The sequence below is a fragment of the Camelus bactrianus genome, chromosome 17 (assembly GCF_048773025.1).
Source record: "Camelus bactrianus isolate YW-2024 breed Bactrian camel chromosome 17, ASM4877302v1, whole genome shotgun sequence".
NCBI lineage: Eukaryota > Metazoa > Chordata > Mammalia > Artiodactyla > Camelidae > Camelus > Camelus bactrianus.
Window position 1 is genome coordinate 24514230 of NC_133555.1, and position 19267 is coordinate 24533496.

At 43.4% G+C, this 19267-nt stretch overlaps 1 protein-coding gene across 5 annotated transcripts in view; it reads right to left on the minus strand.

Moving 5' to 3' along the window:
* The window catches only part of PTPRG (protein tyrosine phosphatase receptor type G), a 673139-nt gene that overhangs the window by 404141 nt on the left and 249731 nt on the right, over nucleotides 1-19267 (minus strand). For 3 of the 5 annotated variants that reach the window (XM_074344575.1, XM_074344574.1, XM_074344577.1), the window contains exon 4: nucleotides 10525-10559. The exons of the other annotated variants lie outside the window; for them this stretch is intronic. In XM_074344575.1, coding sequence (XP_074200676.1) covers nucleotides 10525-10559 — 35 coding nt within the window. The remainder of the gene's footprint in view (nucleotides 1-10524; nucleotides 10560-19267) is intronic. 5 annotated transcript variants of the gene reach the window in all.

Genomic DNA, 19267 nt, shown 5'->3' on the forward strand with positions numbered 1-19267 from the left:
TCTGTGCTCAGTGAAGTGACACCTTTTGAAAAGCTAGAAAGATCACTGTATAAATAGTTAAAACATTGCCTTGATCGACACAGTCCTTAATGCATACAAAGGCTAATAAAAAGACACATCTGTGTTTTTTATTCGGTAACATAAATAAGCGATATTTATCCGCTAATTAGCATTTCAGTAATTAGAAGTCAAAGGAAATGGCAGATTAAAAGTTTAACAGTTATCCATGTGTTAGAAATCTATTTTAGTTTCTATGTAATATCATTATTTATTCAACTAACACCAGACTTCCATATTTGATGCTTACGATAACCCTTAAGAAAATAAAAGTACTGCTGACAGCGTTCTCCTGGGAGAAGGGAAGGCTCAAACGAGTTAATCAACAGTCCAACAGGGCCTTCGTGAAGTGCACAAAGGTTCAACACAGAGAAGTTAGGATTGAACAGCAGGGGTTCAAATCCTACCTCTGGCACTTACTAGCTTCATATTCTTAGAGAAGTCATTTCATCTCTCCAAGCCAAATGCACTCCATGCCATGCTTTTATACAGAGAATTGTGCTGAAACAGAATGACCCTCATTCACTTATGTCACATCTCAGGGCTACTCTGGCCCTACAGCAGCAGAACTGAGTAGCTGCAACAGAAACCAGGGGCCACAAAACCTAAATCACTTATCACCTGGCCCTTTTCAAGGAAGCTTCCTCCATCCCTGCGCTGATCCTCCTCGAGCCTACCCATCCCATCTCAAGAGTCCTTGAGAAAGATGTTTAAGCAGAAGGCCTGTGCCTGAGGAATGTTCAAGCACTGGTGATGACAAGGAGGACGGGCAGAGGAAGAGGAGGGTGGGGCGGCAGTTCAACAGGGGGAGAGGACAGGAGAGTCACAGGGAGCACTGAAGCAACCTAGTCAAGGATGGCACCCGGGCACCCGGGCACCGAGCCCACCACGGACAATTTTGGGGATGCTCACAGGCAAGCACGTTAAAGCCTCCATTGGCAGAATCTGAAAAGCATGCAGCCAGATATTGAAAAGCAAATATTCCTTCTGAGTTTTGACTTTTTTTTTTTTAAGTCCTGCAGCCCAAATACAGATACATGATTTTATTTCTGACAAAGATCTGCCCACAGACTGACAGCAAGATGTTACTTTTATTCTGTGCATCTTACAAAAGAGGACCACACCCAGGGACATGTACAAGGACACTTCTAAGTCAAAACAGAAAATAAATTCTCAAATCCATGGAGATGCTTCAAAAAAGTGGGGAACCTCTTTGTAGAGAGATCTGGGTCTGCTCATCTTCTGAACCCCATCCGTCAGAGACAGCATCACTATTTTAGGTGCAGCTGACAGGAAAGCTATGATGAATGGACCAAAAACAAGCACCTCAGAGCAAAAATAAAACCAGCAGCAGGCTTGAAAGGCCACAGCGACTAGCAAGTGAAATTCCATCCTCCACAAGGTCGGCCAAACAGAGAGGCCACAGAGGAGAATGGGCTTCTTTTACCAAAAAAAGTTCTTAGGGTGACCAACCTCAAAGCCAGAGATCCCATAATCCTGCTAAAATCTAAAAAAAAATTCTGAGCAAGTCATCAAATAAGACCTGGTTATAAATGCGCCTGTTGAATTAAATATGAGGCTATTTCAGGTACAAAGTCCAATGCCCGAAGGAATTGAAAACAGTATGACATCTGGAGAGCCTAGCCCTAGAAACTCTGAACACTGTTAAGAGATAGCATTTGACCTTGACCCTGAATGGTTTGCCTTACTTGTGTTTATTCAAACAACAACAACAACAAAAATCCATCCCCTTACAAATAATTCTCTGTTAACAAACTGGCCTCCAGGTAATTCTGTAAGCCACATGTGTTCACTTTGCCCATCAAAATCTTCAAAACCGACTCACACAGGAAATACTTAACAGAAGGAAGAGAGAGCCCAGAAGCAGGGACAGCAACAGAAAAGGGAGAGGGAGGTGACAACGGGCCCAGGTGGAAGACACAGCACACCAAGGGATGGCAGGGAGGTCAGGCTGCTGGGGCGGACCTGGTGGAAGCAAAAAGTCAACGAGACCACCGGGGCAAGACCATGTGAGACCTTTCTTCTAGAACTTAGGGATCATAGACTCATTTCTGAGAGGGAAAAGGAATTACAAGAGGGCTGTGAGCAGAGAAGTGATATGAAAGATACCTGACACTCTCTGACTGTGACGCTCTCCCACCATGAGATGAAACAGAACACGGTCCACGGCACAGACTTTTAGGAGGATGACATAACTAACATTATACTTGCCCGATCCAGAGCCTGGCACAAAGCTGGGTCTCAAGACAAGTCCCCCTCTCTTCTCCATTGTTAAGGAGAAGGGGCAAAGGGAGAAGCCTTAAGTAGAACAGGAGATCTTAAGCACAGGGGTAAACCTAGCCAATCCTACTTGTTAAACCACAGCTACAGGACAGCCACAGAAGAAGGGAACCACATCCAGCATCTCACGCTCTAGGTTGCCAGGGGAGAAAGGTCGTCAGCCCAGCGTGGCCGCAGGGGCTAAAACTCCTGGTAGAAGACAGACCACAAGTTTGTGCTCAAACTCTATAACCCTCCCACAACCCCCAGGCTCAGGTGGGAACTCACCGATGGACCTCACGGATCCCTGGGCTTCCGTCACCATCAAAGGGCCAGAAGAGTGTGTTTGTGCTACACCAACTCAATTCTGAGTTCCTTAAGGTAAAGCCTAGGTCCCCCACCAACCTGACAGAGGATGAGTGCTTAAGGAATCCGAGGGAGGTAGGGAGGGAGGGAGGGCTGCAGAGAGATGGAGAAGGGGTAGGGGTAGAGAGCTCAGACTGTTAGTGAGTTAGAGAGATCACATAAAGGCCCCATTTCTGTCACTTCCCAAAATGACCTCAATCCCCTATTTTTAATAGGAAGATGAGTCACAAAAAGATCAAGTGAATAATGGATGGAAAGAGCTTAGTGTATGGTTCATAAAAGGCAATGAACTGTGAACGCTACTATTATTATAAAACAAAAAGGAGAGAAAGAAGAGAAGGGGAAAGACTCATGCTCTGGAAAGGTCACCAACTTCAGCCCCACTATCTACGCACAGCCTCTTATAACTAACCAGCTACCCAGCAGGGACCCACTTCCCTTGGCTTTTTGCTCCCATCAATTACCCATTTAACCATTCTCACTTCAGGCAACCAAGTCAGCTCAACGGGAGCCAATGGTATGTCTCCATATGCAGTCACTCCATGGCCATGGAGGAGGGCTGCCGGCTGCGGGAGGCAGGGGGTACGAGGCCATGCCAGGCACCCGGCGGGGGTGCCATCCACGCCTGCTGCTGCTGAATCACAAGAGACAAGAAAACCCTGTGCAGCTCCAGAAGGAACTTTGGGGGCCATCTGGTACAGCTTCCTTCCCAATCCTGGGTAACCTGACTACTCCCGGCTCAAAGGCTGATGTCCTACCCAGACAGCAGGCCTGAATCTCCTGTTAAATCCTTCTGTGATCTCAGGCCCTAGCACTACTGTGATCTTTCTTCCACGCAAACACAGGTCTCCACTAGGAAGAAGGAGCAACCAGTCCCAAAGAGGGGGAAACTGCGTAAGCGTTAATTTCTACAGAAAGGAGCTATGCTTACTTCTCTCTCCTAACTCCTCCAGAGGAAATGCTCCCCCTTTTTTCCTTCTGGTTTTCAGCCTCAGCCCCAACTCCACACCTGCCTGGACAGGGAGGGTCAGAAGCCTTCCAGTTCCCAGCCAACACCAAGTGCTACTCTAGGAAGTTACAGTTAAGGAATACAATCATGGTCAAGTTCAAGTAGAAGTGTGTGTTACCGGGGACACAATGAAGTGCACATCACCATGTGCATCAAGCCCGGGGAAAGGGAAGTACGGGTGTTTAACAGGAAAATGATTATCGGTGACAGTAACTGGAGGCAGCGTCCCTAAAGAGTGGACCGAGCAAAGTCAGCCCATTACTGGGTGCAGTGGGAAGGGCACTGCGTGGATTCCCCACCCCACACAGAAGCAGGCACAGAGGAGTTCCCTGGTTCATTTATAAAACTGTCCCACCAGAGGCTTCCCATCATAAAAGTTGAAGATTATACCTATGAACAAACCAGAGAGTCTCTGACGGGCACAGGGAGCCTGCATCAGCACTGACTGGACTCAGCAGACCCCTTATGGCAACAGTCCCTGATAACAAGATGTCAGCGCCTCTTGAACAACTGCCGAATCTTGGCACTTCCTAGAAGAGGCCGGCCAAAGCAGGCAGACACTAACCCCAGTACCACACCCAGGCCCTCTGTGGCTGCCCCGGCTACACGGCCACTGGAGGAAAGACATTTCATCCTCGGGGCAAAGGGCTTGGAAATCTGGCTCCAGGGGCAGAAGGCGCACACGCAGCAAAGCAGGAGAACCCAGTGAGGAGGCAAACAGGCTCTGGCCTGCTCACAGAGTGGAAGCAGCTTGTCGCCACCTGCCCTGTCAGCAGGGGGGTGCCCGAGTCCAAAACAGGATGATTTCATTATGATCAGATACGAAGCCATCTGTATGAGGACAAAGTGAGCCCCTGCCCCACCGACTCCACAGCTGAGAGTAACAGTCAGGGAACGATGCACAGTCCATACAAACTGGAGCACTGGGTAGAGACTGCCCGAGTTTGAACCTTGGCTTCACCACCTACTAGTCTTCTGTTTTGGACGGAGACCTTGAGCACTGAGTTTTCTCAGCTATAAAATGGGGCTAATAACTGTACTTTTTTCACATGATTTTTAGAGAATAAAATGAGATGATTGAACCACGTAGCTCTCTAACCGGTAGCTACTATTACTATTTCTGTTACCATCACTATTATTGTGGTGGTTGACATGATGGAGCTGAGAATAGACGCTGAATGACAGCATTCTAAGTGACACTGTTTTCGACCCCATGGATACCCTGACTGTATACAGGAAGCAACTCCCCAGTTTGCATCTGATGAACACACCGACACCCCCACTGACCAGCAATGATGACCCCAGGTCATTCTGAGCATGCAGCGCTGGAGGGACCAAAGCTGGAGGGCACGGTTTCAGGATGGGCGAACGAGGGGACAACTGTGCCTGTGTGACAGCGACATGCCAACATGGACAGCCCATCTAAGACACCGAAGTCTCACAAGAGACCTTCAGGCGGCAGGACCACTGAAAGCGCTTGGAGGGCAACGTGGGAGAGCAATGTGGGAAGAATGAAAACCAGACACTACACATGACAAGGAGCTGGACCCCGTGGTCTGCCCTGCCTCCTGCCGAGTATATTCTGATCTGTCGTTTCCTCTCAATTTCCAAAGCACAGATGTTGAAGCGAAGACCTTAAAATGCCTGGGTTGCTGAACACTCCGGGTGGCTGTTGAACCAGATTTAAAGATGGCGATGGCAGCCAGAAAATTACAGCTACGAGGTGAAAAATAAAGAGCTGAAACAAATTCAGTTCACCACGGAAAGCTGAACTTGATAGTTTATTACAAAAAGATCAAGTGACAAGCAAATGACTCTGGTTTCCTCATCCCCCTGGGGTCTGCCTTAATTCTCCCAGAATCCCTGAAACACTCAGTTTAGCTGCTTTGCTTACAATTAAGCAGCATTAGAAGATTGGGAACCTCCACACCCGGCAATCAGGGTTCAGGGCCAGCACGATCCATTGACCAACCCAGCAGGCACAAATGGACATCTTTAGAGATCATTGTCACAAGGCAAAGTCCCCATGATGCTGTGACTATTAGGGCACTTTGTCTCCTGGGCTACTGAATGCAACCCTGCGTGAAAAACATAAAAGCATGAAATGACAGACTAGGCCTTAATTACGGGGCAGGAAGAACTCTACCACCCCAGGTAGCATTCACTGACCATTATCAATGACAGGTGCACAGGGATATTACAGGGACTGTTTGGTTTCACTCTCATAATAATCTCATGCAGTAAGTAACTTTATTATCCCCAATTTACAGATGAGAAGAACTGGAGATTCAAAGACATTAAGTGACTTGCCTAACGTTCCATAACTTAGGAGCGGGTAAGATCTAGGATTGGGACCCAGAGCCACTTGGCTCTACTGATACTTTCCTTAACCAGCAGGATCCTAACCCCGGGCAACCTGTTCAGTGAGCTCTGCTAAATATGTAAGGCAACCCCGAGGTTCATTTCAGATAACACTCTTACTGATGAGATGTCCCTCTTCTAGTCAAAGTGGGAAAATGTTGAATTGCACGCTCACAACACAAGCAAAGCCAGCCGTTTCTTTTTCCAGTTTAAATGACATGTTCAGAATTTAATAACCACCTGAGGACAGGGGGACCTCATTCAGGGCTTGCAAAGAGCAGGAGGGAGCAGAGCCCTGTCTTAGGAACCCAGAGGCATGTGGCTCAAGGTCACATGAGGACTCTTGAGCCCCAAGAAAGAATGCTGGGAAAAACCACCTTACACCGCAAATAAGCAGAGAAGATAAAGGGAATGTGGAGCATCCTTCACCCATCACACGTTCCTACCCGCAGACACTTGTCACTCCAGAGGAACGCCCTGAAGGACAGCCTGAGATGGCCAAGAATTAAGTTGATGCTATTGGGACTTGCAGCTAAACACACACTCTGATTTGGTCCCAAAGCTTAAGCAATAAAATTCCCACTAGATTTGTTTCTCCTGCGTATTATTTTGAAAATGTTCAAACATACAACAAAGTTAGAAGAATTTTAGAGTGAACATCTATATGCTTTTACTGACATCACCGACACGGGCGTCATACAGGTGAGGCAGGACAGGGGTGAAGGAAGGTGATTCCACAGCCCGCCGACTTCTTCCTCAGAGTGTGAAGCCCCCCGCCCGCCTGGCACCAGCAACTCGACGAGACGGGCTCCTTTCAGCAGGGGCACTTGCTGAGTCTCCAAGAGGAACTCCAGGCAACCGCACTGTCTCATCAACCTCTACTCAGAAAAAGGCACCAGGTCTCCTATACTTTCTACCCACAGAGCTGACCAACTCCTAAAACTGAAGGGGAGATGACTAGATGGGGGTCATCTAGTGAAATCTAATCTTTTATCTTACTTACACTTGAGGCAATTAAGTCTCTGAGAGGTTAAATGCCATGCCAAGGATCACATACTAGGAATTCGGAACTTTTTGATAAGACACCTCGAGTCTTTGCAGAAAAACCCTGACTGCGCTGATGGCAAACAGAAACTAAGAACACAGGAGGGAAATTTCCTGGCAAGAGATTTTTATGAGCAGGCCTAGAAAACGAAGTCCAGATGAGTAAAAGGTAACTGTATTCTGCCGCTCTCTTAAGTCTGGGAAACACCCACATCACCAATAACCTTCCAATACTAACTAGGGTTCCTTGGCCAAGGTCAAAGGAGACCATTATTCTAGGTGACAATAAAAAAAAAGTCCCGATACATTTATTCCATGATGATACAACTTCAAAGGATAAGAACCTTTACCCCTTCAGCCTCTGCTTATATCGGAACTTAATCCTGCCCCTGTAGGATTCTTTTAATCTAATTTCACAACTCGTAATGCATGTCTAAACCAGCAGTGCGCACCAACCACCGGGGTACAGGGCAGAAATTTAGACAGCGTGGAGAAACCCACCGGCATCGGCGCGCACTGACTGCCCTACTGCAGCGAAGACCGCCGAGGAGGGCCCCAGCCCCCGGAAGGAACTCCAAGCTGATGAGTCTGCCAGCACACGTCTTCCCTCTGCCGCCTCTAGTTAGCACCACTCTGGGCCTTCCTGTAAGGCTTGTGAAAACCACCACCACTGATCGGGGCTCACCCAGAGCTGAAAATTACTTTGCCAATAGCAGAAAACAATACTTTCCGCATAAACAACAACAAAGACAAGCCTCTTTGGTGGCCCCTGCATCGATGTCTTTTACATGGAGCATTTCTCCAAGCTCTGAAGACAAAGGACAGGACTCCACGAACAGCAAAAGGAAGCCAGCATCTTCTGCCCTCAGGGCTTCTTCCTACACGGGTTATCTCTGATCTGGGTCTTTATGGGGTTTTGTTTTCAGGCTGCCAGTTTGACAAAAGCTACAAGGAGTGATGTCTGTGCCTTTTTTTTTTTTTTTTTTTTTTTTGACTGAAAAGAAAGCTACTTGGTGGAAACTCTGGAGAATGACCACTACAGCAAATAACCTGTCTTTGACATCTTATGTCACTGAAACTATCATTATAAAACCTGGTTTCCTAAACGACCATCTGAAAATAACAGTCCATATTTTTTTTAATTGGTAATAAAAGGAAACCACTTATTGATATATTCAACAATTTGGATGATTCACTAGAAAAGCAGACTGAGTGGAAAAAGCCAATTCCAAAAGGTTATTGTAGGGTTCCATTCATCAAACATTTTGAAATGACAAAATTTTAGAAATGGAAGCTAGATCAGTGGTTGCCAGGGACGGGTGGGAGGCTGGGAGGAGGGTGGGTGTGGTTATAAAAGGGCAACATGAGGGATCCTTGGGGGGGGGAGACTACTGACTGTGGTGCTGGATACATGAACCTACACAGGTGATAAAATTATATGGAACTTGATACGCACATGTGTTAATGTGGATGCACGCACGTGCACACACATGCAAATGGGTACAAGAAAACCAGGGAAATCTGAGTGTGACAGGTGGATTCTATCAGTGTCAACATCCTGGTTGTGATATAGTCTACTTCTGCAAAATGTTACCAATGGAAGAAACTAGGAAAAGTGTACAACTCCAAGTGAAACATCAGTTATCTCAAAAATCTTCATTTTATAAAATCAGCTACACTTCTATGTCCTAGGGGAAAAAGTCATTTCCTGCCCCTAATGGCAGGGAAGGAATCATCTAAGAGTCTATGACAGCTGAAAAGGACAAAACCAACTGTCAACAAGATAAAATATAATGATTGAGGGCCACCTTAACATTTAGGGAAAGGATTTCCTTCTCAGTCCACCACAAATAGTCAACGACTTCAACTTCACATCATACCTTGAGGCAGAACTTTTCATCCTGAAATGTACATAAAATGCTTCCTCCTCTGTATCTCAACATCTTTGGTAACATGAAAAAGCAATCGTGCATGACTTTATGGACTGATGCACAAACTGAAATCCTTCAGTGTTTTTCCAGAGTTTATTAAACTTTAAAAGAAAACGCTAGTTAACAAATTATGTGTTCTATGGATCAAAACTGAGGACAAAAGACGAGGAGAGCTCTTGCTAAGTTCAAGCCATTAGTTCTTTCAACTATTCAGTATGCCTGTCATTCACCAGCCTTTCCATTTTTAAGTTTTCTTGCTTATTTTGAAAGGTCTTGACCAGGTCAGTGGTTGACAAACCAAACTCCTCAGGGCCCAGCAGTCATCACTACGGACCGCCTGCCACAGCCTCAAGAAAGCAGCTCTCCTTTTATCAGTTGTGTACACGGCCCCCATATACTTTTGTTTGAACAAATTTTTCCACACCTAAAAGAAGGAGAAAAAGGGGGACCAGTAAGGGAAGAAGTAAGACTGCATTTCATGATGACTCTGGTTTTCCCCTGCTGTGAAATCCCATGATTTTAGATAAAGAGTAAGTTAAAATCAGACCTGGATTTGAATCTTAGCTCTGTGGTTTAGTAACACTGTGACATGAGCTACTTAATAATCCTCCTTGGGACTCAACTTCCTCATTCGTACACAAAATTATTATCCAAATTACAGTGAGACAATGTCCCTAAGGTGTTAATGCCCAGCACATAGTAGGTATACAATAAATGATCAAAAGTACTCTGAGAATGAAGAATCCAGGCATCTTTAAGTATTTTAAAACATTAACGTTAGGGATCTATATTCAATTTTTTGTGATGAGCTATAATGGATTAGAATCTGAAAAAATACATATGTATGTATGTATAATTGAATCGCTTTGCTGTATACATGAAACTAACATTGTAAATTGGCATATCAATAAAAATAAGAATTTTAAAATGAATTTTAAATAGAATTACTGTGAAAAAGAAGACTATCATTCTTTTTGAGAATCTCTACTAAACCTTTAGTCCACTCCAAGTTTTTTAAAAAACAACCATATATAAGCAAGTTATATAGATACAACCATAAAAACCTAAATATTCATCAGGAAGTTTTTTGGCTCTACCTTCTAACATTTTCATCACAACATGCACACATAAAACACTGGAAGTGATGTATACTACAACAAGAAAAGAAAAGGAGTCTTTATTCTTAAAACTACTTGTGGACAGTTTAATAAAAGGAGCTTGTAATAGACTAGTGTATCATGCAAGATATAGGCACCATGGTTATAATCTTTAAAATTCAATCTATAGTATTCTCTGATTACACAGGAAGGCAAATAATTAAAAGTCGAGGAAATCTTACTCGTAAACTAGGCACTGGGCCTGCCACGGGCTCAACTCCCCCCACTGGCATCTCATGACGTGTTCTCAACAGAACCCACATAGAATAACAGTGAGCTTCTTAACTGAAGTACTAATAGTGAGTAAACATTCACTTACCTGTTCCAAAAATTACACATGGAACACCGAACAACCTAGGAAAGGGTAAAAAAAAAAAGTCTTTTTCTGTACTGCACTGGGAAAATAACTGACACATCAAAGTTAATCTGGTTTATTCCCACGATGATAAAATCTTTTTTTTTTATTATAAATACTGCATTATTATAGGTTGGTTTTGTCCCACTTAGCGGCAAATTTGTGCTCGTTTTTAAGAATAAAACTGGCTGGAGAAGCACTGTTCAGGGAGAATAACCTTTTATAAGAAATAAGATAAAAGGAGTTGGTAATATTGCTAATAAAAATGGACTGAAATATATTCCCTCCTAAAGCCCTTCTGCGCCCGCCTCCTGCAGCGGCTTCTGGTAGTAGTGTGCCACCTATTGTTGCAAAAGGAGCTGCATTTGTGGTTTTCCTATTCAGTACTACAGGGAAGCCAAGCATCCTACTGTCTTTTTCAAGTTAATGAGTGTTTACTTTGCTTCATGCTTCCCTGTCACTTCCAACACCTGAAATACAAATGGGCTACAGAGAAAATAACCTTTTAAAAAATGCATTACAACCCATTTAGAGCAAGCATCAGTTTAACCCAGTGAATATCCTACAGGGTGATTTTTGCCCCTGAGGTATCTGTCAATGTCTGAAGAAATTCAGTTGTCAAAACGGAGGTGTGGGGGTAACGGCTTTTAGTGGGTAGAGGCCAGCAGTGCACGGGATACCCCCTCACAAGGAAGAATTATCCCGTCCTAATGTCCAGAGGGCTGCAGCTGAGGCAGCCAGGTTTAACTAAAACCAGTGTCATTTCTTCCAAAGGCAGGAGAAAGCCATCTCTGATTGCAGAAAAAAAAAATTAATAAATAAAGAAGCCAATGGCACAATACCAACACCCAACAGCAATATACTAATTAAAAGTGGCTAAAATATTAGGAACTGTACCAGTCTTCTCAAGATTAGGATAAGGATACCAGTAACAGATCCCATGAGCAACTTATAATTCAACCACTTAAAAAATAATTAAAACAAATATTGGCCAACAAGTCTGAAAGCCTTGCAACACATAAAACCTCAATCTGCCTTTGTGATCGGTCCCCCAAGCTGACTCTTGCAACCCTTAGAGTATAGTAATTCTCCAGCCATACTCAAGAATCATCACTGTCAGTGTGGTACGCTGGGGCACAGGCAGCACACACCACACTTTGTCATCTCCCCTCTTCCATTCATGGCAGGCATCACAATCAATCAAAATCTCAGCATCCTTCTCACCTGGTGCTCCACTGCATGGAACTGGCATGGGAGATGGTATCTATCTGGCATCCATAATGTGACCGGATTTTAGGAGGAGTGGGTTCAAGCCTTGCCTTGGCCACGGGAGAGCTGTATGAACTTAAGAAAGTCACTTAAGCACTCTGGGTCCCTTTCCTTCAGTTATGTATCATATATTAAGGGATCTTTAAAGGGTCTTTTAATTCTAACTCTAAACAAGATGTTACAACAGAGCATTTCTGGAGTAATGAGGTATCTGTACTTCAATAGCAGAACTGCTCAATACTAAATGATTGAGGCTATGGGGAGAGAGCGAGGAAGAAAGATTAGACACACACAGGACTGTGAGAGCAGAATGAAAACTGGCCAGAAAAAGAAATGGCCAACAAAAGAAGGGCATTTATCTTTCAAAATTAAGGATAAATAAAGCCGCAATAGTAGAGAAAATACATTGGAATTAGATTAAGACCTTGATTTGAGTAAACATGTCATAGGACAGTAACGCATCTGTGACGTAACAGGAACGATTTAACCTCTGAGGTTCAGTGTCCTCAAAGGGCTGTCCTACCTGATCAGCCCTCCTCATGAGACTATCTCTAGATTAACTGCTAGATCTTGACAGAGCCACCAAGAGCAGCATGACTGAGTAATTTATGGACTATCCACGCTACAAAATTATTACAGACCTGCAAAGGAAATGAGTTAAAGCTGTTTGCACTGATCTGGAGAGATGTTCATAAAGTATATATTTTTTTAAAAAAGCTAGTTGCAGACGGATATGTATACTGTAATCCCGTATTTATAAGCAATAACAAAATGAATCAAAGATATGTGAATACATACGTGTGCAGGTAATAAGAAAGAAGGGTGAAGGATACATCCCAAAATGTTTAGCATCCAGGCTGGGGTGGTAAAACAGGAGAGGGAGAAAGAATGAAACTGTGGGTTAGTCTGCGGACTTCATTTCAGCATGCCTTGTTCTTTTGGCTAGTTCTTATGCTACAGCTTAAAAAGATAAATCTTTAGCATTTTAGAATACTTTCAACAACTCCTGGTCTTAAAAAGGAAATTAGAGGTTGCCAGGAGCTGGAGGGGAGCGTGACACGGAGAGTGACTGCTTAATGGGAACGGAGTTTCCTTCTGGGGCGATGAAAAAGTTCTGGAACTAGGTAATGGTGCTGACTGCATCCCACTGCCAGCGTACTAAGTGCTGCTGAATGGGACAATTTCAAATGGTTAAGATGGTCACTTGTATGTTACATGTATTTTACAATTAAAAAAAATTATCTCAGTGTTCTATGTAAGTAGAGCGATTACTACCATCACTAACACCCCCACCAGCAGATGGTGAAGCAACAGAGGAAACAGCAAAGGGCGGGGAGGAAAGGAGCTCTGAGAGCTCTTCCAGGGGTTGGCAGAAGCAGGAACTGAGGCAAGCCCAGAGGGATACGTAGACATTTGCTTCTCCCTAACTCAAGAGAAACCCAACCCCAGGTTGCACAACACTCTAATGTCCAACCAGTGTCTCTCCCTAAACTTCCTTGGTTTAATGCCTGTCAGCCCCTCCCAAGGTCCTTCAGAACCCCCAGCCAGGCTGTGTTCACACAGCCTGAGGCTCTCAGCCTCAGCAAGCTTCCTCTCGTGAGACCTGAAGCATTGTTAAAACCAAGAACAGGAGAAATAAAGGAAATTATAATAATTATGTGCGTGCTTTACTTTAAAAAGGTCTACCTCATCATATTATTTTATATCCCTGAGTAAAACATTACAGAACTACAGGGTCTATTTTAACATAACTTTTAAAAAGCTATTTCAAACTGAGTTTGGAAGTTTTAAAAGGAAAACCAAAATATAGAAAGTAAAATTCTTATAAGACTCCCAAGTAGCCAGAGAATTCTAGAACATACTCTGCAAACCAGCAGGCCTGGACAAGAGTCCTGTTGTTTTAGGAGGATCCGAGACCATCTCCATCAACGCCATGAAAGCAGAGAGGGGATTAATTACAAAAGGCTGAACATGGAAGTTGCAGCAAGATGATCACAAAATCTGTGGTTCTCAGAGAACCGCTTGGGGGGAAGTCCTACAGTAAAACAACAAACAAATAAATTAAAAAGTGGGGGAGAAGAGATGAATTACAAAAAGAGTCCAGCTGTCCGGTGGTGAAAGCTTTATATCCTACCCTCCCTCTAGGTGCTCATGGCTTAATGCAGGAGCAGAGAGCTTAGCAGTCTTGTTTAGGGCCCTAAACATGGGTCTGGGCAAAAACACACAAGGAAACCCTTGTTATCAAACATGAGGACCCTACAGCAACTGCGCTCTCCTTCCCATGCAATGAAAGCAAGAGAAAACAAAATCACGGTCATCTCTAAAAAGATTTCACACCTTTATAAACCAGCAGCTCTCCAGCTTTGCTAGAAAAATAAATGCAAATATCTGATTCCGTCAGCAAACGGGAGGTGGGGGAGAAGACTAACAACTGGGATTTTGAATCTTAATTTCAAAAGTGTGCAATACGCCTAAAGGCAGATATACTTACAGCTATTTTTGGAAACCAGAAATTTAACATATCCGTCTCCACTGCTTGGTCAGCATTCTCTTTCACTATACACCCACCTCATAGGCTTCAGGGTACGTGGTTCTCCAAAGAGTGATGCTCTTACATGACAGCCGGTTTAAGCCTCAGGTAAGTACCGCCAACTCAAAATGCGCATGTTACAGGAAAAGACCTGTTTACGTCTTACCAGTGTCTTCCCACTACAACAGTGCAAGGCCTGTTCTAGTGGCTCCTGATAAGCCTTCAAACTGCTGATACATATACAGACACATATAAATATACATATATATATTTAAAAAAAAGGACAGTAGTATAGTCTTCCTAATAGAGCAAGCTAAGAAACACACACACATACACACACATATTCAGAAGGCACAGACCTTAAGAGAAAAAAAAAAATCTCAGTGTCTAGAAATGGAGCAAAGGGTCGAGGCAAGGGGAAAAACATACAGAGAGGACAGAGGGATGTCTTTATAGACGCCCCTCATTAAGTCCTCACAACAGACTGAAGTAGGTGAAGCCAGACCATTTTATAGACGAGACCACCAAAATGAAACAACCCACCTTGGAGGGGCTTAAGGAAAACAAAACAAAGGGGCAGGGGGCTTCCTGGCTCCCGTAACTGAAATGTTGGGGGTACACCTTGGGAATGTGTGTATAGCTCCGCTGACAGCGCTCAGAGGCCCCCATCACAACACACTCATGCTCTCTTCAGTTTTCGACTGCTGGCTTTCCTCCCCAGAAGGCCTTCCTCTCTCGAGGACCCACTAGTAGCTCTGATTATGTTCCTATTAAGCACAGAAACCTCAGCATAGAAAGGGCTATGGGTCACAGCAGTTTAAAGCACAGTACAGAACTGAGTCTCCTTAGATGGGCCTGGCTGGGCATGTGTCCACCTCTGTGATCTAGTCACAATAATCCGAAGACCCTGAATGCCCAGGCCTGGGTCACATACCCATTCCTGGAACCCAGAGAGGAAACAGAGCTCGCCCCAGAATGCACCAGCTTGATGGAGAAAAGGAATAAGAGCACAGTTACTTTCCCAAAGCCTTCTAGTCAGTTTACAACGTTGTGTCAGCTTCTCGTGTCCAGCATGATGTTCCAATCATACACGTACAGACATGTATTCCTTTGCATATTCTTTCTCGTTATAGGTTACTACAAGGTACTGAATATAGTTCCCTGTGCTAGACAGGAGGATCTTGTTGATTATCTATTTTATATTTAGTAGTTAGTATCTGCACATATCGCACTCCCAATTTATCACCTCCCACCCCCTTTCCCCTCTGGTAATCTTAAGTTTGTCCTCTATGTCTGTGAGTCTGTCTCTGTTTTGTAAATAAGTTCATTCATGTCATTATTTAAAAAAATACTCTATACGTAAGTGATATCTTATGGCATTTTTTCTTCCTCTTTCTGGCTTATTTCACTTAGTATGACAGGGGGAGGGTATGGCTCTACCGACAGAGAACATGCTTAGGATGCATGAAGTCCTGGGTTCAACCCTCAGTATCTCCACTAAAATAAGTAAACCACTTAATATGACAATCTCCAGGTCCATCCATGTTGCTGCAAATTGCATTTTTTATTTTTTATGGCTGAGTAGTATTCCGATGTAAATACATACCACAACTTTTCTACCCAGTCATTTGTCAATGGACATTTAGGTTGTTTCCATGCACTGGATATTTTAAGTAGTACTCCTATGAACATTGGGATGCATGTATCTTTTCAAATTACAGTTTCTTCCAGATATATGCCCAGGAATGGGATTGCTGGGTCACATGGTAATTCTATTTTTAGTTTTTTAAGGAATTCCATACCGTTTTCCTTAATGCTGCACCAAACTCCCAAAGCATTTTTATAGAAGGGCATTCCTGATATCCTACATTAGTTATCAACTGCTGTGTAACAAAAGCCACCCCCTCACCAACTCACTAGCTTAAAACATCAGTAAGCATTTACTATCTATAGGTCAGCATCTAGCAAGGGCTGAGCTGGCTGGTTCTGGCTCGGGGTTTCTAATGAGGATGCAGTCACGATGTCAGCTGGGCCTGCATTCACCTGCGGCCTAACCTGGACTACAGGATCCAACCCCAAAGTGGTTCCTTACATGGCTGGCAAAGGGGTGCTGGGTGTTGGTGGAACTCTCACCTCTTCTCCAGTGGCCCCTGATACAGGGGCCAGCTTGCTCCATAGGGAACACCAAGTGAGACCAAGGCAGGAGCCACAAAGCCTTTCCAGCCTGATCTTACAAGGGACAGACTAGTGAACAAAACATACGGAAGTCGGTGTCCTTGTACAGCCTCCTCTCTGCTGTGCGGAACAGATATTGAGTAAGACAAGTGGATAAAATAACTTAAATAGTGCTATGTTCTAAGGAGAAAAAGTTAAAGCAGAAATATGAGAAAATTGAAATTTGAGAGAAAGTGTGTGCCAGCCTTAAAATGGTTCCCAGTGATCCCCACTCCCTGGTATTCACAGCCTTTTTTAGCCTTTTCTGGTTTGTGTGATCAGCAGACTACGGCAGAGGGGACAGTATGCGACTTCTATGAGAAGTCTTAGGATGCCTGAAGGTCACGAAGATGAACTGAAGGTCATCACCACACCTCCTGGGACTTGGCATCAGTGCTCATTTGGTTCATCTCCTAAGAACTCATCCCAATTACAACATCACTGAAGCTAGAGGCTGACAGTATGAGACTATGTTTCTTAAAAACTGTTTAGGAAAGAAAAATCAGAATTTTGTAAGTGGATGTGTCTAAACAGAGACGTGCATCTCAGCATCAGATCTGGTTTTTAAACAGTTATCCCAGGTACTGGGCCCATCTTACAATCACTGTGCAGCAACATGAAAGATAAACCACCACGACAGACTCAAGAAAAGTCAACAGAATCCTCATGACAATTTTAGAACTGACCATAAAAAGAGGAAGCTGGAACTCTTGGAAAAGCACGGTGAACAACATGCAAAAATGCTTCCTTTTCAAAGATTACATTTCCAGAAGGGTGGCGGCAGAGAGAGGAAAGTAATATCTAGTATTGTCTTTAAATATCTTAGAGAGAAGGCTGTAACACAGATGTTAAACTCTAAAATTGAGTCCCGAAATCATCAGCAATCTGTTCCCATCAACCAAAAATACAGCCTCAATTGTATCGATACTATATTTGTTATTAAGTATTGCATAACAGATTATCCCAAAATTTAGTGGTTTGAAACCACTAACATTTATTACATCACAATTTCTGAGTGTCAGCCAATCTAGACAAGCACAATCATAAAACATGAAAAAATTATGTACCATTAGCAGACGTGCACCAATTTAAAATGACTGTGTTTAAACCACACCTTCTAATTTTTAATTTTAAAATTGTGCCATCAAAGGCAGAAGAGAAAAAAAACAAAACTGAGTATGCTAGCCATACCAGAACTTCAATCAGAATACTTTTTCTGTCATTATAAATAAGGAACCACAAACCTATCAAGAAGAGTCTAATTAAATTCCAGGCTTCCTAACGCCAATTTTCAGACATTTAAAAATTCAAATGTGTTTTATATGTACTTCACCATAGTCCAATTCTATGAAAATAGATACTTAATTCAAACGAGCTCCCCCACCATACGAGTAAACAAGTATTAGATGTGAAAACCAAATTTTGAAGATGCTAGGTATTGATAAAGTAAGTTATGAAATATACCAGTCAATTTATTCAGGGGCAACAGGTACTGTGTGTTTTCTGGTCACCAACCATCTATGTTCCACTGCCTTCTCTCCGAACAGCTGAATCTCCTTTTGTGTTACTCTGTTTTCCCAACTTGGTCTTGAGGGGCCATTCAAGCAAGGTATATACCTTCTCTTCCACTAGGCCTCTCAGGCAATCAAGAGACTTTCGGACACAGACGGTGCAAAGACGTTTGGAGCAGATTCATCCTAGAATTGAATTCTTTTTGAGCTTTTAGCTTTCCTAGAATTTTCACCCCACCCCACCCCGCCCATCTCTCTGCAACAAAGTCCATCTTTCTTTAAAGTATAGCCAGAGTAGACTACTGTTGTTTGCCAACATTGACTGATACAATATAATTTTATATTACTTTTGGACTCAGTGGTGTCGCCATTTAGCAGACGTGCACCAGTCAGAGCACTCCGCTATCAGTGAGCAAGCAGAAGAGACAGGTACTGTTAGCACTCTGAGAAGCCCACCTAGCATGGCCCTGAGATCAAAGATGCAGTCAGCTGTTAGAAACCTAGTAGCAGGTACCCACAGGAGCTTCCTTTATCAAACACATCCCAGGGAAGCAAAACTGAGACCTACCTTTACATTCACCCTACTTCATACAAAGGCACGCTTTGCTTTGCAAAAAGAGCACTGAAAATTTGCTTAAAAGATGGTGCTGTCATCTTTGCAGTGTCTACTAAAATTTTAAATGTGCCTCCCATAAACAATAGCACATGTGTGCAAGGAAGCCAGTAGACAGATGTTCAGTCAAGTATCTTTCTTAATTACAATTAAATGGAAACAATCTAAACATCTAGTAACAGAGAAGCAAATAAACAACCAGGGAATAGCCACAGTAAGAAAATATCTGGGCAGCACTTTAAAACATGAAGCAAATACATACGAACTAATGTGGACAACATGTGACCAGCACAAATAGGGCAAACAGTTCATCTTTAAAAGCATAGTATTTATACACACGTATGCACACACACAGAATCATACATACTACACCTTCTATATTTAAAGATAAAAGAGCAAGGAAATTACTTCCTAAAGGGATATGAAGATACTCATATACCACAATAAAAGTAAAGTAGTCGTATTCACAAAACTGCTGATAGCTTTTATTTGAGAGGAAGGAAAAAAAAGGGTGGGGGCCCAGGATTAGGGAACAAACTGAGGGATGAGGTTTGTAGAAACCATTCCCAT